Genomic DNA, 25,591 nt, shown 5'->3' with positions numbered 1-25,591 from the left:
CCACTGATGGACCTCTGCTCCATATGCTTATCTAATTCCCTTTTGAAGCCGTCCATGCTTGTAGCCGCCACCACTTCCTGTGGCAGTGAATTCCATGTGTTAATCATTCTTTGGGTGAAGAAGTACTTCCTTTTATCCGTTCTAACCCGACCACTCAGCAATTTCATTGAGTGCCCACGAGATATAATGCTCGAGCATCTCGATAGAAGATACAATGTAGAATGACATGATCCAGACTCTCAGTTTCATTAATACTACAGGGACAACCAAAACTGAGTTGTTATCAGCCACGCTCTGGTCGATAGAAGCCTTTGATTGGTTTCTAAGCATAAAGCTGCATAAGGAACACACGAGGGAAGTCCAAGAATTTTCTGTAAAAGATCTGGACTGAATTCTTTCCAAGTCCCCTTTTAAGTCTTCAATCCAGATTGGTACTCCATAGAATAATTGAGCAGCTAATTTGGCATTAAAAACTTTAAGGGCCGCCGGCACATACTGGTTACCCCTGGTATAATGGAAACGTATAATTGCCGCAGTGATATTGTTCGCTGCCTCAATTGCTCTCTCTTTATGATAGACCCATCTGGTGTTATAGTAAAAGTGGATACCCAAATACTTAAAGTTTTGACTTCTTCAATGAAATGGCCTCCAATATTCCATCTGGATGGCTTCCAAGTCTTACCGAAGATCATAATTTTGGATTTTTCGAAATTCAGAACTAGCCTATTCTTTTCACAATAGTCTACAGAGCTCTTCAAAAGGCGTTTCAGCCCTATACGAGTTAGGGCCAATAGCACTGCGTCATCAGCATAAAGGAGTAAAGGAATGGGGATCGAGCCAAGTTTATTTGTTTGATTGTTTAAAATATTTATATCTGGTGTGTTCAGCAGCGTAAAGGTCTCTAATACCAACTACAGGGTATTCAGACATATAATAAATGAGGCCAAAATATCCATCAAAGCCCCGAACATGACAGCCTTAACAGTAATACAAGGTTCTATTAATTTATATTTGGTTAATTCGCAATTTTAAAAGAAAAAATGAAACAGCATTAGAGGCACACAGCCGGGAGGCAATTTCAAACACTAGAGAATGTGAGGTATGAAAACGTCAAGCATTACAATTCCCAGCAGAAATCTTGCTCACTGCGGTGGGATGAACATCATTTGATTAAAACTGATGCGCTTTAAAGGTAATGAGAGCATCGTAACTATCTGATAGAATTCCCCAAATATGCATCTAAGGCATCAGTGAAAACTCTGATGTAGAAGCCAGAGCCAGTTCCCCAGGTGCGTTCTTATGCAGAGTTGCCAACTCTGGGCTGGGAAATTCCTGGAGATTTGGGAGTGGATCCTGGGGAAGGGGGGGGATTCGGGAATGGGAAGGGAGGACCTCAGCAGGGATGTGATGCCACAGAGTCCTGCCTACACAGCAGCCGTTTAGTTTGGAGATCAGTTGTAATTCTAGGCAGGGGTCATTTCATAGAAAAAGAGGTGCAGGAGCTCATTAGCACAACTCATTAGCATAACTCATTAGCATATGCCACACCCCCTGACATCACCGGAAGTGTGTCAGAAGGCAACACCCACCGCTCAGGCTCCACTGGACTGTTTTGGATGGCTAGCTATTTTTTTGGGGGGGAAACGTGCAGATCTGTCCTCACAGAGGAGGGAGAGCTTGTACCTGAATAAAACTTGGTCTTAAAGGTGCCACTGGACTGCTTTGGGTTGCTAGCTATTGGGGGGGGACGCACAGATCTGCTCTCACAGAGGAGGGAGAGCTTGTACCTGAAGGCGGGGCGGGGGGGGGCTCTGCAACTTACCTGGCTGCTTCTTGCTCCTCATGGCCCGACTGAAGGCCGCTGGGAGCAGGGGCGGGGCTTGTTGCATGTGCCCGCCCAGCTCCTTACTGCTGGAGCTCTGCTCCTGTGCGCTCCTGCAGGTAATGACCCCTGATTCTGGGTGATCTTCAGGCCCACACGGAGGTTGGCAACTCTATGCTGCTGCCCTGTAAAAAGAAAGAAGAAGAAGAAAACTTCTGACGATTCACACGGCAGCAACGTTCCCTTACGTTACTACTTGCAAATGCAGATTTTAAAACACTTTTTTCTCATGCGATTCTCTCCTAGTTTGGCAAACAGTGGGACCTCTATATGACCAAGGCAGATGGGACGTATATAGTGAAGACTCTGGAAGAACTCCTACCTCACTCTTTTGGATCCGAAGCTCTGAAAACGCCCTGAGGAGGGTGAGGGAGAAGGGACCTTGTTTGGCACCTCCAAGATTTATCTCCAGTCCAGTATTTCAAATTCTTTCCGTCGTCGTCACTTAGGCAAACTGAATAATGGATCCCTCCAGGGGTCATTTTGTAGAAAAAGAGCTAGGGGAACTCATTAGCATAACTCATTAGCATATGCCACACCCCCTGACATCAGGGGCCCGGCGGTGGACCTGCAAGGTCGGCGGGAGTGCGAGGAAGCCCCGCCAAGACCCTCCCTGGCCCCAGGCAGGCAGGGGTGGGGAGAGGCGGGGAGGAAGCAACTTACCCTCCCTCTTCTCCTGCCTCCTCCTGGCTGAATGAGGGCCGGAAGCGGGGCGGCGGGAAGCAGGGGGCGGGGCTTCGTCGTGTGTCCCGCCCCCCGTACCTCAACCGGGGGAACTGCGATCCCCCGTGATCCCCCCCTGAAATGACCTCTGGATCCCTCCCTTGATTGCTTCTCTATATGTGGTAGGAAGCAAGGAAGGAAGAAGGGTACAGTTCCCCCTCCCTGCCCCCTGCCTAACATCAGTACAAGGCATACAAATAGTGTATGGTGGAAAGAAGGATCAAGTCGCAGCTGAGTTATGGCAACCCCACAGCGTTTTCAAGGCAACAGACATTCAGGTTTGCCATTGCCTGCCTCCGTGTCACAACCCTGGTATTCCTTGGTGGTCTCCCATCCAAATTCTAGCCAGGGCCGAGCCTGCTTAGCTTCCGAGATCTGGCAAGATCAGGCATACTCATAAGGTATACTCATGTATATTATAGAGCAGGGGTGGCCAAACTTGCTTAACATAAGAGCCACATAGAATAAACATCAGATGTTTGAGAGCCGCAAGACATGAACAAATATTACATGTTTTTATTGGAAAATACGGGAACTTGCTTTTTATTAACATCAAATGCGGCTGCCAAAAATAATAACAAAAGGGGTTAAAGCAGATATTGATAGTGGTATTTATTTGTCAAATGGTATTTGTTTGGTAATGATATTTAGCTTCCCCAGCTGCCCTGGCGGGAGCTGCACAATATGTATGAAAAAGCCACATGTGGCTCCTGAGCCACAGTTTGGCCACCCCTGTTATAGAGTATATTAATGTACAATCCAACCTGCACCTCCCCTGTTCGCACAATCAGTTTCCAAAATAAAATCTGGAATGGTGTACGTGATCATAGATGCAACAAACATGAAATTGAGCAAACTTCAGAGGACGGCGGAAGACAGGAAGGCCTGGCGGGATCTGGTCCATGGGGTCGCAAAGAGTCGGACTCGACTGTGTGACTGAAGAACAACAACGTGATCTACCTGTTTCGGGCAAGGAATGTGATTCCACCTTCCTCCATTTTATTCCCACAACAACCCTGAGAGGTAGGGTGGTTGTGAAAAAGTGTTATCAAGTCACTTATGGCAACCCAGTAGGGTTGTCAAGGCAAGAGATGAACAGAAGTGGTTCGCCATTAAGCTGAGGGAACACGGCTGGCCCAGAGCCATGGAGTGGGCTTCACAGCTAAGAGGAGTTTGAAACCCAGGTACCCCCAGTCCTGGCTCAACACTCCACCCACTGCGCCACACTGGCCGTACACCATGTGTGCCCCATTTAAACAGTGCGTTTCCAGAGCACTGGGGGCAGAGCAGGCATGCCAGCTAGGTAAGAAGGGCAAATGCATTCTCTGTATCTGGCTTCTCTAACTCAAGCTCTGTTTCTTGTACAGGAAGAAAGGAGTGCAGCATTTATCCGTCCCAAGCGCAACATTCTCATGGCGATCACGCTGTTTAACTCAATGAAATGCCATCCAGGGCTATACGACAAGCTAATGTCTGGATAATTAAAGATGACTGGTTAGGAGCTTGCTATTAACGGGGCCTTAATTCCATTGTTCCGTTCCAGCCCAAAAGGGAATACAAATGACTGGTTCTTTCTCCTGATAACGCAGCGGTTGAGGGTAACATTGCCGCCATTTGGACTAGAGATTTCTGCAAGTCATGCAAAGACAGTTTGGGGAACATTTGCTCTCCTAAATCCCTTCTTCGGTGAATCAAATCAGCTGGGAGGGCCTGGATGTACATTCCTGGATTGACTGTTATGGCGTGGAACTGTTAATGGCTTTTATTGCATTTAGGGTTGCCAGTTCTGTGCTGGGAAATACCTGGAGATCGGGGGGGGGGGGCTGGAGAGGGCGGGGTTTGGGGAAGGGAGGGACCTCAGCGGGGTACAACGCTAGAGAATCCACCCTCTGAAGCAGCCATTTTCTCCAGGGGAACTGATTTCTGTAGTCTGGAGATGAGTTGTAAAAGTGGGAGATCGCCAGGCCCAGCTGGAAGGCTGGCAACCCTTATTGTATTCCTTACCTTTTGGAACTCGCTGCCAAGGGAATCTAATCATTTACACTGTTAACACAGCTTTAAAGTGTTAACCTTTTTTTTTTCTTTTGAAAAATGTAATCACATGTTTTGTAAGAGCTGTGTTTAGATTATGCCATTAGCACGTGTTGCCTTGAGTACTCTTGATGAATGGGAAAAAATAATAAATGCGGTCAATAAATACAGGAGCCGCAGGCCATGATGCTGCTGTAAAAGGTCTGTAGAGATCATAAATGACAGTGGTGAAAAGCAAAGTAAGGCACAGTGGTATGTACTAGGCAGGGGTCATTTCCTGCAGGAGCATACAGGAGCGGAGCTCCGGCAGGAAAGAGCCCAGGGGGCGGGCACATGCAACAAGCCCCACCCCCTGCTCCCAGCAGCCCTCAGTCAGAGCAAGAAGCAGCCAGGTAAGTTACAGAGCCCCCCGCCCCTGGTCCAAAACCGTCCAGTGGCACCTTTAAGACCAAGTTTTATTCATGTACAAGCTCTCCCTCCTCTGTAAGGGCAGATCTGCACGTTCCCCCCCCCCCAATAGCTAGCAATCCGAAACAGTCCAGTGGAGCCTGAGCGGTGGGTGTTGCCTTCTGACGCACTTCTGGTGATGTCAGGGGGTGTGGCATATGAAAATAAGTCATGCTAATGAGTTATGCTAATGAGCTCCTGCACCTCTTTTTCTCCAAAATGACCCCTGGCTAGGGCTGCCAACCTCCAGGTGGTGTCTGGGGATTTCCTGGAATTATAACTGATCTCCAGAGGCCACTGATCAGTTTCCACAGAGAAAATGGCTGCTTTGGATGATGGGCTCTATGGCATTATACTCTGCTGAGGTCCCTACCCCTCTCCAAATTCCACCTTCCCCAGGCTCTCCCTCCAAATCTCCAAAAATCACCCCAAAGTGGAGCAGGAAACCCTAGCAATGTACCTTTGTGGCAGAATTGTGTTCGAACTCTTCCTTGACAAACCCCCCCCCCCCCATCCACACACACATTTTCAGGAAGAGGGGAAAAAAATCAAAATAGATTGTCATGTTACGTGCTTTGGAGGTTGAGATGAAGCGGGTGGTTGTGTCCGTGAAAACATCTATCATTCCATGTTCTGTATCATTCTATTTGCAAACCTGAGCTTGACCTCCCTATTTCCCATACATACCATTAAAAGAAGGTCAGTATGGCACATCCTGGTGCCCTCACTTTCCAAAGGGAGGCAAATGTTTACCAGTGAAAGGGCCTTTAAAGCAGTGGCTCCCCATTTAATAGAATACTATCCTCGGACAGATTCATAATAAGGCCCTTCATTGTTTTCACTTTGGCACCAGTTTAAGACTTTTTAAATTATTCTTAGGATAGATGGATGTTTCTTTTACTGTATTTTATCTGACCTGAAAGCTAGTTTGGTGTAGTGGTTAGGAGCGTGGACTCTAATCCGGGAGAACCGGGTCTGATTCCCCACTCCTTCACATGCAGTTGCTGGTGTGTCCTTGGGTCAGTCACAAGTTCTTTCAGATCTGTTCTCTCAAGGGCAGTTCTCAAAAGAGCTCTCTCATGCCCACCTACCTCACAGGGTGCCTGTTGTGGGGAAAGCAGATTGTAAGCCGCTCTGAGACTCCTTTGGGTAGTGAAGGGCGGGGTATAAATCCAACCTCCTCCTCCTCTTCTTCTATGTGATCCTGTCCTAGTTCAGGAGTGAGTTCCTATTTCTCTTCCCTTCTCCTTTGACCTAAGAAATCCCATTTTGATTTTGCTTCTCCATTGCACAAAACAAATCCACGATTCATTCATGCTGTTTTCTGTTTTGGCTGCATTGAACTTTTCCTGTGAATTGTACATGTTGTTCAATATCTGCATCAGTATGCCACCCCCATACATTTATTATCTGTATAAATGTCATACATGGTATAGTATACATATGCAAATACAATACTCAGGCTTGGACTTTGGCAAGTCTGCAGTAGGAGGGAATTCCAGGGCCGGGAGGCAGTCTTCGTGGCCCTTCTCTCTAAACTTGATGCACAAGTGGTATAATTAGGAGGGCCTCCTTGGTGCATTTTGTAACTTAGCACTCCTGAGGATTTTGGAGATTTCCTAACTGGACTATGCCCAGCAGAGAACAGAAGGGCAGTGGTCTATTCCGCCACCCCCAGTGCGGTTGAGAAATTCAATCTGGTTTCAAGATTTTGGTTTTAATCAGGGATGCCAGCCTCCAGGCGGGACCTGGGGATCCCCCAGAATTACAGCTCATCTCCACACTACAGAAATTAGTTTCCCTGGAGAAAATGGCTGCTTTGGAGGGTGGACTCTATGCTATTGTACCCCGCTGAGGCTCCACCACCAAATCTCCAGGAGTTTCCCAACATGGAGCTGGCCTCCCTACCCCCCACCAGTGGCCAGGGGTGGGATCTGGCAACCCCATTGGGTCTTTTGGGGGGTAGGCAAGGTATAATTATTGAGTGACATTTGCAAATTTAAACTGTTTATAACATCTTGTGGTTTCCAAGTTGCTTTAACCAGCTGCTGAATATCACTTTTTAAACACAGCAGTAGTAAGGGCAATCTTTTTTAAAAATTATATGTATTTTTACAAACAATCTGATAAAACACATAAAACCGACACACACAGAGAGAAACTGCACCATTATATAAAACTCTTAACTGTATTTCCCAAGTCTAGAAACCACTTAAAGGATCCTTTAACACCCTTCCCCCAAATCTTTCAACTGGACCAACCCCCTTCAATTTTAGCAGTTTGGCTATTTTCTACAATAAGGGCAACCCTATCATTACCAGTGTGTGTCTGCAACTACGGTGTGATTTTTGTTTATGTATCTTGTGGCTCCTAAATTGTCTTTAGAGCCTGAATGTACATTGTTGTAATGACAGTCCCATAATATTAGTACAATTTGTTAATCCAGACCAGAGGGGAAAAGAAGAGAGGGCAATCTCATGCAGTTTCTTAACATTTTATTTTATTAACAATATATTTTATTGAAATGTATAAATCAAGATTAACAAACATCAAACCATAAGAGCTTCAAATACATATAGCACACAGACAGAGGTTACAGCAGGTAAACAAACTTATATAGTAACAACACTGAGTGGTCACTCTCTGCACATGGTCAGGAGCAGTGTTCCCTCTAAGCTAAGTTAGTGTGAGCCAGCTCACAGTTTTTTAGCCTCCGGCTCACAGATTTTTTTGTCTTAGCTCAGGAAGGAGGGCTCCAGAGCAAACTAATTTATGCAGTAGCCATATTGCTCGCTCACAACTTTAATGCTAGTAGCTCACAAAGCAGAATTTTTGCTCCCAAGACTCCGCAGCTTAGAGGGAACATTGGTCAGGAGCACTCTGCAGGCAGGGTCAAAGCGTAACGCGAACCCCACCGGCTCCCCGGGCCAGCCTCCGCCCCGCCTCGCTCGGCTGTCCGACCGCATTCGGGGGCGGCGTCACAACAAGCCGCGGCCGACAGTCAGAAGCACCGGCGGGGCGAAGAGAGTCGGTCGAGCGGCCGGGCCAGGCCCGGAGCGCGGCTGATCTGCGATGGCGCTGCGGCAAGCGCTGGGCAAGGGGCTGCGGCTGGGCCGGGGGCTGCTGTCGCGCTGCTTCGGCTGGGGGCCTCCCGTTCCTGGGCCGCCGCCGCGACCGCCGCCGGCCGCCGTTCTCCTCCGCCAGCCGCCGCCGACCCGGGCGGGCTTCCTACGTTTGGCCGCGGACCGCCTAGGCCTCCGGCGGGTGCCGCTCCGGCAAGTAGCCGCCCGGGTATCGGCCGGCCCTTACCACTGCCGCCGCCTCGGCTTAGCCTTCAGCCTGGGACTGGCGTTGCTGGAGCCGGCGCTGGCTCTAAGCTGAGTTAGGGTGAGCCAGCTCACAGTTTTTTAGCCTCCTGCTCACACTTTTTTCCCCTTTCCATATAAGTGTTTTTATTATTATTATTTTAAACCATATATACAACAGTACATTCAGAACACATATTAATACCATACAATAATCAACATTCTCAACCCGTAAGAGCCTTTTAAAAATATAACAGATCTTTGTAAGAAGAGTTGTTTGGAATCACTTCTTCCTCTGCGAGATATTCCACTGCTGGGAGCCAAGTTGCTTGAAAATCTTTTTGGTAAGAGACAATTTTACCATATACAAAGTGTTCCCAGATTTTGTTTTGCCAACATTGAAGAGTAGGTTCATTTTTGTTTTTCCAGTATTGGGCTAATGTTATTTGTGCAATTGCTCACAATGTTGCTATTAATTTTCTGCTCACACGTTTTAGCCTTCGCTCAGGAAAGAGGGCTCCAGAGCAAGCTAATTGATGCAGCAGCCAGATCGATCGCTCGCAACTTTAATGCTAGTAGCTGACAAAGTAGAAGTTTTGCTCACAAGACTCCACGGCTTAGAGGGAGCATTGGTGTGTGTGTGTGTGTGGGAGGGGCATTTATTGGGAACCTCCCTACTCCTCTCCCCCCAGGCAGCAGTGGGGCTAAAAAGCCCCTCCCCCAATATTAAATGGAGTACCTTTTCTATGGAGAAAGGGAGAGGAAGAAACGGGCCCTCCAGTCTAGCAGCTGTCCAGTCTTCAAAATAAATTAATTAATGGGTGGGATCCGGCTTCACACAGTGGCTACTCAAGGGAATCCCATAAGCAAAGTGTTACGTTAATAACCCTAGCTTGGCTGTTCATTGGTAGCATTTGGGTAGGCACAGGTAGACTGCCTCCAAGCATGGCGGCTCCATTTAACTTTTTTGGTTAACAGCTGTTGATTGCCACACATGCACACCACATGTACTTAAAATTCGCCAGAATTACCATGATGACAAAACGGAGAGAGAAAACAGGATGTTGCAAAACAAAGTTTGGGAGCGTCTAATTTATGGCAGAATTATGAGTCAGTCTATAATTCCTAATTAAGAAAATTACCAAAAAACTTTTCAGGGGACTTGGGGTATCCTGCAGTGGAATATTTACCGGGAAACAAAATTGTTCCAAAGAACCCACATTATCAAGATTTGTTGTGTTTTTGAATATTTACTGTTGTAACTCTTCATTTAAGTATTACCGCAAAATAGTCATTCCATTGTACATAGACTATCGTTAAGGTCGAAAGCTAATTGTTATATCTGAATTTTAATGTGGATATGGTTATTGTTATGTACAGAAAGCTTAAATAAAAATATTATATCGAAACAAATTTTTACAACATTTGAGTTAACAAATGATAAAACTGATAAATCATTTAATCTATATAATATACATAAGAACTGTAGATAGCTCTGCCTCTTTATATAAATGTCAGAATAAGTCTGCTGGGTCAGACTGTTTGTCTAGTTCAGCATCCGGTTTTGTTTGGTTTTCCCCACAGCGGCCATGCCTAGCAAGATGCTTCTGGAAAGCCCAGAAGCTGGGCCACACAGAGAGTTATTGTCCCCCAACAACTGGTCTTCAGGGGCATAGTGCCTCCAAACGTGGAGGGTCCATTTAGCCATTTGGTGACATGGGAAATGGGTGTTATGAAGCAGCTAAGAGAATTAGCTGCATTCCATAGAGTCCAACTGTCACCTCCGCCACAGAATGCCTGCGTAGCCTTAGGCAAGTCATGCAGTCCATCCCCCATCTGTGATATGGGGATGATAACACTGGCATATTTTACAAAGCTGTTGGAAGGACTGCAGCAAGCTAATGTACGTGAAGCACTTTGAAGGCTGAAAGCTGCATCTCGCATGGTGCAGTACTTGGCCCAGACTGGTCTGACCTCATTAGATCTCCAAAGCTAAGCAGGGTCAGCCTCTGTTAGTACTTGGATGGGAGACCACCAAGGAAGTCCAGGGTGGTTCTGTGGAGGAAGGTAGAAGAAGAAGAAGAGATTGGATTTATACCCTGCCCTTCACTCGGAGTCTCAGAGTGGCTTACAAACTCTTTTCCCTTCACCTCCCCACAACAGACACCCTGTGAGGTAGATGGGGCTGAGAGAGCTCTTGACAGAAACTGCTCTTTCAAGGACAGCTCTTATCAGAATTATGGCTTGCCCAAGGTCATCCAGCAACTGCAAGTGGAGGAGTGGGGAATCAAACCCGGTTCTCCCAGATTAGAGTCCGTGCACTTAACCACTACGCCAAACTAGCTGTTTTTATTTTATTTATTTTATTTTTTATTTATGTTGGGATTTTTATTCCGCCCTTCCCAAACGGGCTCAGGGTGGATCACAACAAATAGAGTCAAAGACTCGCTACAATAAAATCACATTGAAATCATGAAAACGATAATAAAATTGGTAGCGGCAGTATATAGTCTCTTGCCTTGAAAACCCACAGGGTCACCATAAGTTGGCTGTGACCCTACTTTCCACCACCTGTGGTTTTAGAATCAGATTATGATCTGGGAAACCCAGGTTCGAATCCCCGCTCTGCCACGAAACCCCCCCTAGCATAACGTGCAATGAATTTATGGAACTCACTGCCACAAGTTTGGTAATAGAAGCTAATTTCTTAGACGGCTTTAGAAGGAAGGACATTCCCACACCTCTTTAAGAACTTGCTGCTAGTTGATGTGGTTACGGACACCAGTTTTAAGGTTATTTTGGGAAAGAATATAGTGCAGGTCAGACTGATGAGCAGCCATGTTCGGGGGCAGGATGCTTCTTGAGCCCCAGATGTTGGATCCATAGGCCCAGGCTCTGCTTCTTTCTGCCTTAGCGACCTAGCACCATGAAGTATTTAACACAACTCGCAGTTGGCTTAGGGAATCCACTGCACAAGATGGCAGAGATGGCTACTTGACTGGGGTGGGGTTTAGAAGGGGACTGGAAAAAATTAATGGAAGGTAGCACACTCAGTGGTTGTTTTCTGTGATAGCTAGATGGAACCTCAATGTTCAGAGATAGTGTCGCTTGAACAAGAAATAACAAAAGGGCCCTTGCTTCCATATCCAGTTGGGCGTAGTGGTTGGGAGCATGGACTCGACGGGGTTTGATTCCCCACTCCCCCACATGCAGCTGCTGGTGTGACTTTGAGTCGGTTACAAGTTCTTTCAGAGCTGTTCGCTGACGAGCCGTCCTCGAAAGAGCTCTCTCAGCCCCACCTACCTCACAGGGTGTCTGTTGTGGGGAGGGGAAGGAGATTGTAAACTGCTCTGAGACTCCTTCCCATTGTGAAGGGCAGGATATCCAATCTCCTCCTCTTCTCCTCCTCTTTGAAGCATCTGACTGGCTAGGATGCTGGAAAAGATCCCTCTGAGGTCTGATCCAGCTGGGCTCTTACTGTTTATCTTGAGACATCCTGCCTATAAGATATGGCAGGGAAGACCTCAGTGGAACTGCCTGCCTGCCCTTCTTTGGGATCAGCTTTTCGTCACCAGCACATTATTTACACACACACAAAATACTGTAAGGATAATTTTGTGACCTGTGTTATCTGTTGTCGGGTTTTTTTCACCCCAGACAATATTTACGCAGAGGAAAAGGACTCCGAAAGATCCCCTGGGCTTATTCCGCCAGCGGGGCTTCAAACTGGAAGAGTACTCCATTGGCCAGCCCATTGGCAAAGGCTGCAGCGCCGCAGTGTATGAAGCGACGATTCCGTCATCTGCCTGTTGCAAAGCCAGCGGTCACCAGAACTCTGGAGATGGTGGTGGTTCAGAGACCCAGGCTGCAGATGCTCGCCGAGCCCGTTACTGGAGAGCTGGCTACCCGCTGGCTATCAAGATGATGTGGAACATTTCGGTGAGGACCCGGTCTTGGGTTTGCTACTTAGGAAAATCTTTTAGTGGAAGGTTGACTTCAGGAATTTTGGGGAGGGGGTGTTAAATAGAAAATTGAAACAAATTGGAATGAAAACGCTGTCAGATTATGGATTCGTTAATGCCTGTCTAAAACTCAGCCTGTGACAGCCAGGCCAGTTTTGCTACTAGGGTGTCGTTCCTTTGACTGGTTTGGGATGATTTGGGGAGAAGAAAATACAAAGAGCAGCTTGATGTGGTGGAGTGGTTGAAGTGCTGGACCTGGGAATTCCCAGTGCCACGGCAGTTCATTGGGTGATTCTGGGCCAGTCATCCTCTCTTAGCCTAACCTTCCTCACATGTTGTAGTGAAGATAAAATGGAGAAGAGGGGAGGGATGTAAGCCAGGGGTCCCCAGATTTCTTGCACCCGTGGGCACCTTTGGCATTCTGACACACAGGATGGTGGGCACAAGAACAAAATGGCAGCCACGGGTGGTGGGGTTAATCAGAAAATGTCATGGAGCAAGGTTATGTGTAACTCTCATAGTAATTCTTCAAAATGTAAGGCAGATGCTTTGTTGAACGGGATACTTTTTAATCCGCACAGCCAATCAGAAGCCCTCCCGCCCACTTTCTACTAATACTCAGCAGGTGCCAGGGAAGCTATAGTGCTTACAGACACCATGTTGGGGACTCCCGATATAAGCTGTTTTGGGTGGGCTATCAGTTTTCAGGTGGTATCTATTTATTTCACTATATTTTCTCCCACTTCGGGCCCCCAAAATACCTCACAAAGCTGCTTACGGCAATTAAAAGTCAGTGCAAGCATCGATCAAAATGAAGGTGCCTGGGGGAGGGGGTTTGGAGCAAGGGCTCAGCCCAGGTCTGGCGAAAGGGATTTAGCTGGGAGGAATTTGAACCCAAAGAAAGACGTTTCTTCTCTTCTGGCCCTGCTCGCCTAGGCTGGTTCCTCGAGCGAAGCCATCCTCAGCACCATGTCGCAGGAGCTCGTTCCAGCCCGGAGCTCTGCTTTGTCTGGAGAATTTGGAGTCGTCGCCTGCCCCAGGTAGGATTTATCGAGCAGAAGTAAACTTATACCCCCCCCCCCAAATTGTTTTAAGCTCCACATTGAGGGAAACAAAACCGTACAGAGGAAAGGTCAACCGCCGCCCTCAGTGAACGAGTTCTTTCAGAAAGATTCCTATGAATCCTGGAGGGTAATTTGCAAGAAGCTGGAAAAGGTGATGGGGGGAAGGCACACGGCTTCGGCAGCTGTCCCCTCTTGACGCAGTCACAGTTCTCCCCTTCCCACTCCAGTGCCAAAGAAGACAGGAGGAAGGCTTTGTATCTCCTCCCTGGTTATTCCAGAGTGGGTGACTTAAAGATGGAGGGCGAGGTGTCAAACTCATTTGTTATAAGGGCCAGATCTGACATAAAAGTTTGAGTCCAGTGGCACTGTGACGACCTCTTATCTGGGGAGGTCTAGTTTTACTTTAAAAGTTCTTATACTTTATTTTTCTTTGGGTATTCTGGCTGCCACCAGGAATTTTAATAAATTCCAATTCTTCTCTTCTGGGGTTGGTATTGTAGCGCGGGGTCTAGGCTTTTCGAGGAACTATGTGGTCTGAGGAAGGATTCTTTACTTAGCTGGTAAACTTGGAAGTAAATAGGATTTATTTAACGAAAGTATAAACACGAGGGTGAACAATGTAAACAGTACTGGGAATGATTTGAACCATGGCTTGGTGTCTCTCACAAGCCTCTCTTTTACTGACAGGGAGGTTAAAGCAACCTTGTAACACTTTTCACTGTATTCTTCTTAGACTCTCAGCTTCCAATTGTAACTCTTAGAACACAGAACTTAACCGTCTGCTTAACACAGAGATTTTTACTCTTATATTTCACACAGGAACTTCTCACACAGAGACCTCAGGACAAAACTCATATCAACTCTTTTACACAGCACACTCTGCTCTGACTAACTGTTTTTCTCAACTGTCATACCTAACAGACACACCCGATAGACATTCCAGTCGTCCACACAGCATCCATTCCAAAACCCCTCCCCTTCTCTGTCACTCACCAATCATACAACTTGCCTGTTTCAGCATTCTAGATTGTCCCACACAGCCATGCCAACCAACTTTTAAACACACACACACACACACAGTAAAACATGGAATCGTTACAGGCACCTTTAAGACCAACAAAGTTTAATTCTGGGTATATCTTTGGAGGATGAACTCTATGGCATTATAGTCTATTGAGGTCGCTCCCCTCCCCAGCCCCCAGCCTCAAAATCTCCAGGTATTCCCCAACCCAGAGCTGGCAACTCTAACTTTCTGTCTCATGAAAGCTTATACCCAGAAGCAGGAGTCATTTCGTAGAAAAAGAGGTGCAGGAGCTCATTAGCATAACTCACTAGCATATGCCACACCCCCTGACATCACCGGAAGTGTGTCAGAAGGCAACACCCACCGCTCAGGCTCCACTGGACTGTTTTTGATTGCTAGCTATTGGGGGAAGGGGGGAATGTGCAGATCTGTCCTCGCAGAGGAGGGAGAGCTTGTACCTGAATAAAACTTGGTCTTAAAGGTGCCACTGGACTGTTTTGGGCCGGGGGGCGGTGGGGGCTCTGCAACTTACCTGGCTGCTTCTTGCTCTGACTGAGGGCTGCTGGGAGCAGGGGGTGGGGCTTGTTGCATGTGCCCGCCCCTTGGGCTCTTTACTGCTGGAGCTTCGCTCCTGTGCACTCCTGCAGGAAATGACCCCTGCCCAGAATAAAACTTCGTTGGTCTGAAAGGTGCCACTGGACACAAACTTTGTTCTCTTAGTGATGGAAAGTTAGGGTCGCCAGCTGTGGGTTGGGAAATACCTGGGGATTTTGGGGGTGGTGCCTGGGGAGGAGGAGGTTTGGGGAGGGGGAGGGGCCTCAGCAGGGTATCGTGCCATAGAGCAGGGGGGGCCAAACTTGCTTAACGTAAGAGCCACATAGAATAAATGTCAGACGTTTGAGAGCCACAAGACATGAACAAATATTACAAGTTTTTACTGGGGAATATGCACATTTGCTTTTTATTAACATTAAACGAGACTGCCAAAAATAATAACAAAAGTGGTAAAAGCAGCTACTGATACTGATATTTATTTGTCCAATGATAATTTGTTTGCTAATAATCTTTAGCGTCCCCAGCTGCCCTGCCGGGAGCCGCACAATATGTGTGAAAGAGCCGCATGTGCCTCCCAAGCCACAGTTTGGCCACCTCTGCCGTAGAGTCCACCCTCCAAAGCAGCCATTTTCTCCAGGTGAACTGATCTTGGCCATCTGGAGATCAATTGTAATAGCGGGAGATCTCCAGTTGCTACCTGGAGGTTGGCAGCCCTATGGAAAGTGTCGTCAGGTCGCGGCTGACTTATGGCAACCTCATAGGGTTTTCAAGGCAAGAGACGTTCAGAGGTGGTTTGCCCTTACCTGCCTCTGTGTAGTAACCCTGGACTGCCTTGGGGGTCTCCCATGTAAGTACTAACCAGGGCCAACCCTGCGCTAACCGGGGCCAATCAGGTCAGGCCACGCTCCTGTTAGAGTTACTGAAATCACTGGTCTTATATGTGAGAAAGTCACGCATGTGCTTTCTCTAGCATAGCTGTAATTTGGGGTGGTGGTGGCAGTTGTGGGGAGGTTCTGTATGAAACTCTGTGACAGGGTCCCTTACAACAGGCTGTGATAGAAACTTCAGGCTGCTTGCCATTTGCTCTTTGCAAATCTTGGACGACTGTCTAACATTGCATTGTAAATCGCACCTTGAAGCGGAGAAGGTTTATTTAAATCACCCAATAAAAATAGCAGTTTAAATTTTTTAAAAGATTTCCATTTTTAAAAATAGGACTCTGCATCAGAACATGAGTGCATTCTAACAGGTTGCCAGAACAATTAAAATATACCGTTTTGCTGCTTTCCAGGACTTTGACCCAAAACCTCTGGCTCATGTGCAGCTCATGTGCCTTTTGTACTGTGCTGTGAAATGAATGGATTTGTGTTCACACTCAAGAATATGAAGCCAGATGTCTTAATTAAAGACTGCAGTGCAGCTAAGAATTAGGTGTGCCGGCTTGTGGGCCAAATGCCCAGAATTCCGTGAAAGCGAAGGTGGTTACAGATGAAAAATTGTGTTTCTCTATGAGATTGCAAGTTGGTATTCGCACCAACAGAGTCATAAATATTCATTTTCAGAATCAGCCTGAGTAATGAATGCACACTGTTAGATGTGCTTGTTTCCCCTGCGGTCTTGGGTAGATGATTGACATCAGGAAAATGGGGAGGGGGGTGATCACCTCCTCCTTTTCCTCCTGCCTATCTTTCAAAGTCGCATCTCATCTAGCCTGGCCGTCAAAATCCCTGTCTCTGTTTCTCTTCTTGAACTAGAGGAACTAGGGCCCTAACTCACAGGGGGTTTGAAGAGAACATGCTTAATAAAGACTGTCAAGGCGCATTGCAAATTGAACAAAACACTGTCACAGTGATAAATGAGTTGTCTTGAAACAGGAAACCTGGCTTTGGGAAGAAGCGGCTGAAACCTCACCCAGGCATCGTCCAGGTGCTCCGAGCGTTCACATCTCATGTCCCGCTGCTTCCTGGCGCAATGGTAGACTACCCAGATGTTCTGCCTGCCACTCTGCATCCCTCTGGAATTGGGCACAGCCGCACACTCTTCCTGGTGATGAAAAAGTAAGTCAACAAGGGAGCAGGGTTTGGCATGGCTTGTGAGCCCACCTAGCTTCTAGCCTTCATATTTTTGAAAAACAGTTTGGCCTCTGCTTCTAAGCACAGCGGGCTCTAGAACGCATTAGGCTGCTGTAGGAGCTGGTGCCATTCTATTTTTCCCCTGCCTTCATTCTCATAATGACACACACATAAACACCACATCCAATAAATTCTACCATTCCCACAATCCTGTGCTTCTGGCAGTCGGTGTTTTCTGCTGCACATCGCAAGTTCATCTGCTCCAGTATTTATTCTGCACTTCGTTTTCCCAAAAAACCTTTTGAACACAAAACCTTTCTGAGGAAGGAGGGAGGTGGTGTTAAGCATGACATGGGAGCCAGCCAGTATGGGCTGTACATAGCTGAGTTGCCAGGGAGGCAGTGTTGAAGTGTGACCGAAACAAGGTTTACCCAATCAGCACTGTGCAAATCCTGCAGAAACCAAACAGAACCGGGCTGTTTTCAAACCATGGATCTCACACATATCAGCCACCCAACCAGTACGGTTATTTTTCCATTGTTTCCACATGACACTGTCCACTATTTGTGCACAGACAGTCGTCCATTCTTTCCACAAAAAACAACAATCTGTTTTATTTTAAACCTGTAAAGAAAACCCTACCGTATTTCCTGGGCAGTTCAGTATCGGCACAAGCGGTTTCTTATGTCTGAAGGGGAAACTGCATGATTGCGAGGACAGAGACAGACGTCTTCAGCCTGTCTAGAGTTTTCATTCTGGACTCAAATGCCCATCTGCATTGAGCTTCCCTCCTGCTTTCCCTGCCCAGCTATCCATGCACTCTGCGCCAGTATCTCCGTGAGAGGGCTCCCGATGCCCACCTGGGCACCATGATGATCCTGCAGTTACTGGAAGGGGTGGACCACCTCGTTCGACAAGGAGTGGCTCACAGGGATTTGAAGTCGGACAACATCCTAGTCGATTTTGACCCTGGTATGTCCCGGATTCTTGCTCCCTGAAACGATTCCCCTCTTATTCTCTTTTTCCGCCACCCTCCCTCCCCAATCTGGGCAGCTCCCTTCCTGCAGACAGAGGTGGCACAAAGCTTCCTGCAAAGCTCTCCTTGGAACCCTTTGCCACAGGGCTTTTGGCCATTTCCCATAGTCCTCTCACATGAATTCTTCCCTTTCTGTGTCTTTTGTTCCTCTGCATCTCTTGTCCTCCCAGGTCCTTTCCACACTTGGATCTCATCCCTGCTTTTATCAGAGTTCAACTCGCGACACAATGCCTTCCATTTATCCCTGGTTATAACAGCATCCGTTTATCCGGGGACAAGTGTGGGGCGAAACCGGGGTGACCTCAATATAATGAGGAAACAAAAAAAAACCCCGAGATAATTACAGGGGTGAACTTGAGTGCAGTGTAGAATGTAAAAATACCCCGAGATAATTACAGGGGTGAACTCGAGTGTAGTGTAGAATGTAAGTTTGGGGACAGGGTTGAGCCTGGATTTAAGGTCTAGTGCAGAATCACCCCCGGATTTCTTATCTCTCTTTCTTAGGGACCAGGGGGGGGGGCTCTCCGTATGAACTGGTCTGTGCAGGAATTCTGTGTAGTCCAAAAGCTTGCATGTTCCCCGTAACATAAGCTGCTGTCCCCCCCCCCCTTAACCATGTTGTATTGTTGGTAAGCAAACATTTAGGGGGCAGCAGCTTGGAAAGGACTCTTCCACGACCCCCACCGAGCTCTTCATGTGCTGTTGCATTGCTCCCAAGCATCTCAGTGAGACTTGCGCAGGAAACCAGTTGCCAGGAGGGTGGAGCCCACTATAAGTCAGGAAGTCACACTTCTGTGCGCCTCGGCAGCCCTGCGTGCCTGCCTGGAAACTGACTCTGTTCTCTTCCCATCGTTTGCAGCGGGACGCCCATGGCTGGTGATCACAGATTTTGGCTGTTGTCTGGCTGACGACAAAATTGGGTTGAAACTGCCTTTTACCAGCTGGTACGTGGATCGTGGCGGCAACAGCTGCCTCATGGCGCCAGAGGTAAATCCTGGCTCTCTTCGGGGCCGTTCTTGAGTATCCGGCATCCCTGCACACCAGTGCAGGCTTCTAGAAATGCAACAGGGCTTGATCGCAGTTAAAAGATGCAGGCTGAAGCTAGTCAGCCGGTGTGTTTCCTCGGCCATCTGAACCCTTCAGGGCAATGCATGGAGTCAATAGAGACTAAAGCGCAGAGCTGGTTTGAGAAGGACAACAAAGGGCAGGGAGGGTGTTGGCTAGCTGCAGGATTCGAATGCTTGCCTGGCAGGCGACTTGTTTCACCAGCCTCCTGACCTGTAAGGGTGGGGCCAGCCTTCAAGGCTGCCTGTCTGAACATCCCCCACTCCCCGTCTACCAGTGAGGGTCTTAAAGAGGCGACGCTCTGGCTTGAAGTCTGTTACTCCTGCATTCCCCTGGCAGACCTCTTGGGGTCTCCAGTGGGGAAGACAACATGTGATGTACTGGTTAAGAGTGCCAGCCTTGGATCTGGGAGCCCCCAGGTTCAAATCCCCCCACTGCCACAGCGTGCTCTTGAGCCAACTACAATCCAGTGGCATCAGACTCATTTGTTACGGGGCCAGATCTGACATAAATGTCACTTTGTTGGGCCGGGCCACACGTGCCATAAAACGTAATGCCGGGGACCGGAGATATTTTACCACTGACCGTGACCTGTACCCCTCCTCAGCAGAGCTCGAGGCCAAACCAACGCTCCTCCTCACCCCTTATGGTTGCCAATTCTGGGTTGGGCAATCATCGAAGCTCTGGGGGAAGACTCTGGGGAGGGTCTGCATTTGGGGGAGGGAGCAAGCTGACCTCCTGATGTAAGCATGGGGTATAATACTCTAATATAGGCCCGTCCAGTCCACATTTTGACTGGTTTCCCCCCCAGTTGCTTGCATGCCAGATAAGAGACCTCGACGGGCCCCCAGGCCATATGTTGGATATGTTTGAGCTATACATTCTCTTTTAGTCTAAGCTACCTCCCAGGGTCATTGCGAGGATAATACAGGGGAGGGGAACATGATGTTGTAAGCTACTTTGGGGCCCTGTTGGGGAGGAAAGTGGGGTAGCTAAATAAATAAAGACTGGCAAGTAGGGGCAACTTCAGGGGCTCATGTTGGCCTTGGGGAGGCTGTCTGCTGGTTCCTTGGTCCTCCTCGGACAGGGGAGTGGCCTTCTGTACCGGAGCCCATCCTCCCCATGTGGCGCTTCAGACCTCTTGAGACCCTGCGAGTTCCCTGACTCCATTTCCTCCAGTCACATTCCAGGACCCTCTTGGAGTCTGGGCCAGTGCCATTGGTCTTGCTCTGGAGAGCCTGCAGAAAGACCCAGGATTGCGTCAGGAGCTCGGTTTGCCGCACTTAGTCCTGCCTGTACATTTCTTCCCCCTTCTGGCCGTCACCTCTACAGGTGCTCACAGCTTCCCCCGGTCCAGGCGTCGTGATCGACTACACCAAAACGGACGCCTGGGCAGTCGGAGCGATCACGTACGAGATCCTCGGGGCCCGTAACCCGTTCTACGGCAGTGGGGGGTCGTCCCTCGAAAGCAGGAGCTACCGGGAGGAGGAGCTGCCACCCTTGCCAGAGACGGCGCCCCCGGAAGTGAAGAAGCTCGTCAGGGCACTGCTTTGCCGGGATCCCAAGAAGGTGAGAGTGCTTTCCCCCAAGGGCTTCCGGGTGTCCCCTTTCTCGGCAAGAGGGACACCAACCCAGAAGCAAGCTGCCTGCAAAAAGCACTCTGGTCCTCGGGTAGCATAATCCGCTGGAGCTGTGATCCCATTCCCTAGCCTGGCGCCTGCCACTGTGCCTCCTGATGCCTGCTCACTTCTCTCCCACAGCAAAAAGCTAATCCTGGCATTCCTCGACCTCATGGCGTAGGAGGTACTTCATATGACCCCAGTAGGTCATATGAGGTACCTCCATCTGCAGAGACATAAGAACATAACAGAAGAACATAAGAGAAGCCAGTGTTGGTTCAGGCCAGTGGCCCATCCAGTCCAACATTCTGTGACACACAGTGGCCAAAAATACCAGGTGCCATCAGGAGGTCCACCAGTGGGGCCAGGGAACTAGAAGCCCTCCCCCTGTTGCCCCCCCCCCCCCAAGCACCAAGAAGACAGAGCATCCCTTGCCCCAGACCGAGAGTTCCTATCTATACCTTGTGGCTAATAGCCACTGATGGACCTCTGCTCCGTATGTTTATCCAGTTCCCTCTTGAAGCCATCCAGGGTTGTAGCTGCCACCACCTCCCATTTGGAAACAGCTGCCTCCATGGATGGTTATCTCTGAACCTTGCAATGTGTCATTATTGGCTCCAACCACCTGGCAGCCATTTTGCGTTCGGCTGCAACCCCTACACATGCACCATGGCAGCCATGTGTATGACGGCACTCGCTATCGCTTCTAAAAATCCAAAAGTGCCCACGGACTCAATAAGGCTAGGGCAGCCTGGGCCAGAGAGTCACTCTCATTGACCTTCAAGCTCTTTTAATGCAAGAAGAGATTGAAGAGTGAGAAGAAGAGATTGGATTTCTACCCTTCCCTTCACTCGGAGTCTCAGAGCGGCTCACAAACTCCTTTCCCTTCCCCTTCCCATAACAGACACCCTGTGAGGTAGGTGGGGCTGAGAGCTCTTTCGAGGACTGCCCTTTCAATGACAGCTCTGACAGGACTAGGGCTTGCCCAAGGTCATCCAGCAGCTGCAAGCGGAGGTGTGGGGAATCAAACCCGGTTCTCCCAGATCAGAGTCTGCGACACCAAACTAGGTAGTGGCTCTCTTTGGAGTGGCCTGCATCGTCAGATGCATGTTGCAATGCCCATGTGCCAAATGTGCATCTGTGAGCCGGTTCTTTGTGTGAGTGTCCTCCCAAGATGTTCCCCAACTGGAGGTGCCTCCTCCAGAGAGCTAGTTTGGTGTAGTGGTTAGGAGCGCGGACTCTAATCTGGAGGACCGGGTTTTATTCCCCACTTCTCCACATGCAGCTGCTAGGTGACGTTGGGTCAGTCATAAGTTCTCTCAGAGCTGTTCTCTCAAAAGCAGTTCTCGAAAGAGCTCTCTCAACCCCACCTACCTGATAGGGTCTGTTGTGGTGAGGGGAAGGGAAAGGGATTATAAGCCGCTCTGAGACTCTGAGTGAAGGGCAGAGTGTAAATCCAGTCTCTTCTCTTCTTCTTCTCCTCCACATGAGCAGTCACTCAGAGTGCAGAAAACAAAGGCTCCTGCCCGAATAACATTACGCTTATTTATTCTTCCTGTTTTCATTCTGCCCTTTCCTCTCAGGTGCTCAGGGAAGCAGGTATTCCTCTCCTCTCCTCCCCTTTATCCTCACAGCAACCCTCCTGTAAGGTAGTGAGAGAGTGACTGGCCCAAGATCACCCAGCCAGCTTGAGGGCCAAACAAGGAACTTGACTCTGGGTCTCCCCAATTGTGGTCCTGCATCCTAACCTCCCCCCCGCCCCCCCCCCCCCCCGCAATGGTGGGGAGGCTGGAGAAGGGAAGGCAGAGAGCCCAGCAGTTAGATCCATTCTTCTTCTGTTTCTTCTCTTTCAGAGGCTCTCAGCCAGAGTTGCGGCCAACGTGCTTCACCTGAGCCTGTGGGGTGAAGGCCTACTCAGCCTCAAGGACCTGCAACTTGACAAGATGATTAGCTGGCTTCTTCACCAATCAGCAGCCACCTTGTTGATGGACGGACTCGGAGATGGAAACCGGGCCGAAACCAAGCTGAAGAGATGCTTCTTGGCAAACCTGGAGTACGAAGATCTCTGGGAGGCGGCGGTTTTGCTTCTCTCCTGGAGAAACGTGCTGGCGGGATGAGCTCCAGTCTGCTTCCCTTTGAGCCTTTGGTGTAGTCCCTTGTTGTTTCACTAAAAGCACATACCTGGCCGAGGCTCCTTTTATTTTGGTAGCCTAGGGGTATTTTAGGTGAGAAGCCGCTTCCGGGGTTATTGTAGGCGCAGGTTAGGTTCACCCACCGAAATCATCACTCTACCTTCTCCGTTTGGCTGTCAGACTGGGTGATTTATTTCATATTGCTGCTGCTTTTAAACCAGGAGGACCTCACTGCGTATGTCCTTTTCAAAGCAAAGCCATAGCTCAGAGTTTCTGGGTAGCGGGGTGAAGATAACAAAGCTCTGCAGATGTCATTTATTCAAAAGATTAATTTGTGTCCATGGACGACAGCGACAAATCCAAAAATCTCTTAGACCTCTGGATGTTATCAAACCGCTTTGGCGCATTTACAAACCAGTGTTTCCTCCCCAGGATTTGTTTCTGAAGTACTGGGAGCCCGTCGTACCGAACCCCACGTGGATTTGATCAATGTCCTGCATGCAGGTTAGCTCCTTTCTTAAAAAGAATCTCACTTTCCCAACAGCAGACCCGGTTTGAAACAGTGGATCTTGCTGGCTTAGAGGGAATCCTTAGCAGCCAACTTACTGCGTTTCAGTCCCAGCTCATGTGCAGACCACTAGCTAGGAAGGTTCCTTCCAACCTCACACTTGAAACTGGACCCTTCCCAGTGAGCTAAACTGCACCCTGAAAAGAAAAAAGGGAGGTGGCAGCAGGAGGGAATGTCAACTACGTGGGAGACAGGAGTCAGCTGCCCACTCTTAAGGGCCGAAGACGGACTGGACTGTTTAGTCATTCTGCTTTTTGCGGGTGTGAGCTGCACACCCCCAAGGGGCAGAAGGGGAAAGAGCTATGGGTGAGGAGGGGGACTAGATCCATCACTCCCCATCTTTGAAAAGACAGCCTGCTCTAGTGGTTAAGAGTGGCAGACCCTAATCTGGAGAACTGGGTTCGATTCTGAACTCCTCCACTTGAAGCCAGCTGGGTGACCTTGGGTAAGGCACAGCTCTTTCAGAGCTCTCAGCCCCCCAAAAAATCTAGCTCGCCACCTAGTGGCGCATAACGCTATAAGAGCTAGAACTGTCGGCTGCCAGACAATCTTTGAATCTCCTGGCTGTACAGTGGCATGAGATTATTGTTATTATAATTGTTCTGAAAAGACAGAGTGTTTGGTGCATTCCTTCATTAAATCTTTTTGTCCATTTATATTTCTGAATGGGGCCCTCAGACATTATCACAGCAGCGCTTTAGAAATGTCTTAAAATAATAATAATGACGTTGAGCAGCATAGGAAATTCCACGGGGCTCCATCGAATTGATTTCTGGGAAGCAACACTATTTATCTCTCTCACTCACACACTTGAGGAGCCAGTTGATGTGATGACGGCAGCCATCACATGGTAGTGTAGTGGTGTCATGTGTTGGGAGTGTTGTGTACCTCCCTGGAGGCAGGTTGGCCCGTGAGATCCGTCCCAGTTCAGCTGACAGTGTGAACAGTTATTCAAGTCTTCAGGAAGGGATACAAGAGAAGAGGAAGGAAGGGAAGGAAGGAAGGAAGAAAAAGAAAGAGAGAGAGAAGAGGGGAGACTCAGCATTTGGTGGAGAATACTCCACTAAGCTTTGGCATCCCAGCAAGCCAAAATAATCATTTCTCATCCTAAGAAGATACAGAGGTCTTGATGTTCTACGAATTAGTCGCTTTAGAGTTTTTAATCATTAGCCAGTGGGGAGAGTGCTTCTGGCGACAGTCTCATTAGAGTAGACCTCATAGCTCGTGAACCGTGAGGTGTTTTATTGCCGGTTGTTGTGGAAGTTAATTATTTCAGCCTCTTAGCTCAATAAAACCTCCCATTCTCTTGTGCTTGAGAGGATCTGAGGACTCCGTTCTGTTTTGGAATTGGAATGATCGTGCCCTGAAGGAGGGCAGTTTCTGAGGCACACCCCAGGCCAAGTCTCATCTCTGATCGGCTTAACCTCAGACGGTCTTCCTTAATAGATGGGAGGGGGCTGCCATGATTCTAGTTGGGGCCTCCAAGAAAGGACTGGGAAATTCAGTGACTTCCTGACCGAAAGTTCTAGAACCTTACATCAAATTTCTGTATCTTTTAACGTCTGAAGCTTGGGAGTTGAATGAGGACAGTTGCTTTCCTTTGCTTCCTTTGATCAAACATTGTGTGTGTTTCGTTCAGAACCTTTTGCCTGGCTATAAAGAGCACTGTCCTTAAATAAATAACTTGTTAAGTTATTCCGTACTGCGTTAGGCATAATAATGAGGGAGATCCCCCCCCCCTCCCCAGGATTGTGTTAAGTTTTAACAAATCCATTCTGAACCAAGAGGAATTTTGTGTGAGCAGAACTGGGCTGGTGTGTGTATAGGTGTGGGACGGTGTGTGTGTGTGGTGAAGTTTGGAGCTAGCCTTTCCACGTTGCAAAGAAGGACACCTGTCACTCCAGCTTAAAACACACACAGAGAGACACCAGAAAAGTTCACGTTCTAAAATCAGCTCCCATTTTCCCATTGGCAGCTGCAGTGTCACAAATTATAATGCGTTCTTTTAATAAATCATTCTTCAGTAGGGCAAACGGGTGCTCCAGGCGGAACAGTGAAGCTGCTGGTCCCACCAAGGCCTTCGCACTGTGCTTCATGGGTGGGTGA

General features: G+C 48.4%; 2 protein-coding genes across 2 annotated transcripts in view; both read left to right on the top strand.

Annotated features, from left to right (window-relative positions):
• Positions 1–4,347, top strand: part of CDA (cytidine deaminase) — an 11,689-nt gene extending 7,342 nt beyond the window's left edge. The window contains exons 5-6 of the mRNA XM_015427982.1: positions 2,129–2,247; positions 3,973–4,347. Coding sequence (XP_015283468.1) covers positions 2,129–2,242 — 114 coding nt within the window. The 3' untranslated portion in view covers positions 2,243–2,247; positions 3,973–4,347. The remainder of the gene's footprint in view (positions 1–2,128; positions 2,248–3,972) is intronic.
• Positions 4,348–8,025: 3,678 nt separating this feature from the next.
• PINK1 (PTEN induced putative kinase 1) lies at positions 8,026–23,909 on the top strand. Its single transcript, XM_015427869.1, has 9 exons — positions 8,026–8,446; positions 8,706–8,732; positions 12,046–12,327; positions 13,287–13,390; positions 16,868–17,050; positions 17,874–18,037; positions 18,961–19,088; positions 20,499–20,735; positions 22,639–23,909. The coding sequence occupies exons 1-9, from the start codon at positions 8,156–8,158 to the stop codon at positions 22,900–22,902; spliced, it is 1,680 nt and encodes a 559-aa protein (XP_015283355.1). The 5' UTR covers positions 8,026–8,155; the 3' UTR covers positions 22,903–23,909.
• Positions 23,910–25,591: the final 1,682 nt, after the last annotated feature.

Source organism: Gekko japonicus, unplaced genomic scaffold (assembly GCF_001447785.1).
Source record: "Gekko japonicus isolate JY-2015 unplaced genomic scaffold, Gekko_japonicus_V1.1 scaffold435, whole genome shotgun sequence".
Lineage (NCBI taxonomy): Eukaryota > Metazoa > Chordata > Lepidosauria > Squamata > Gekkonidae > Gekko > Gekko japonicus.
This window is presented reverse-complemented; position numbering and strand designations above follow the sequence as displayed.

Excerpts from the sequence above, each read along its gene's own strand:
- PINK1 (XM_015427869.1), top strand. The coding sequence starts at position 8,156 with ATGGCGCTGCGGCAAGCGCTGGGCAAGGGGCTGCGGCTGGGCCGGGGG. Across the intron at positions 8,447-8,705 it reads GACTGGCGTTGCTGGAGCCG|GAGCCAAGTTGCTTGAAAAT; the intron begins GCGCTGGCTCTA and ends TTCCACTGCTGG. Across the intron at positions 8,733-12,045 it reads GTTGCTTGAAAATCTTTTTG|ACAATATTTACGCAGAGGAA; the intron begins GTAAGAGACAAT and ends TTTTCACCCCAG.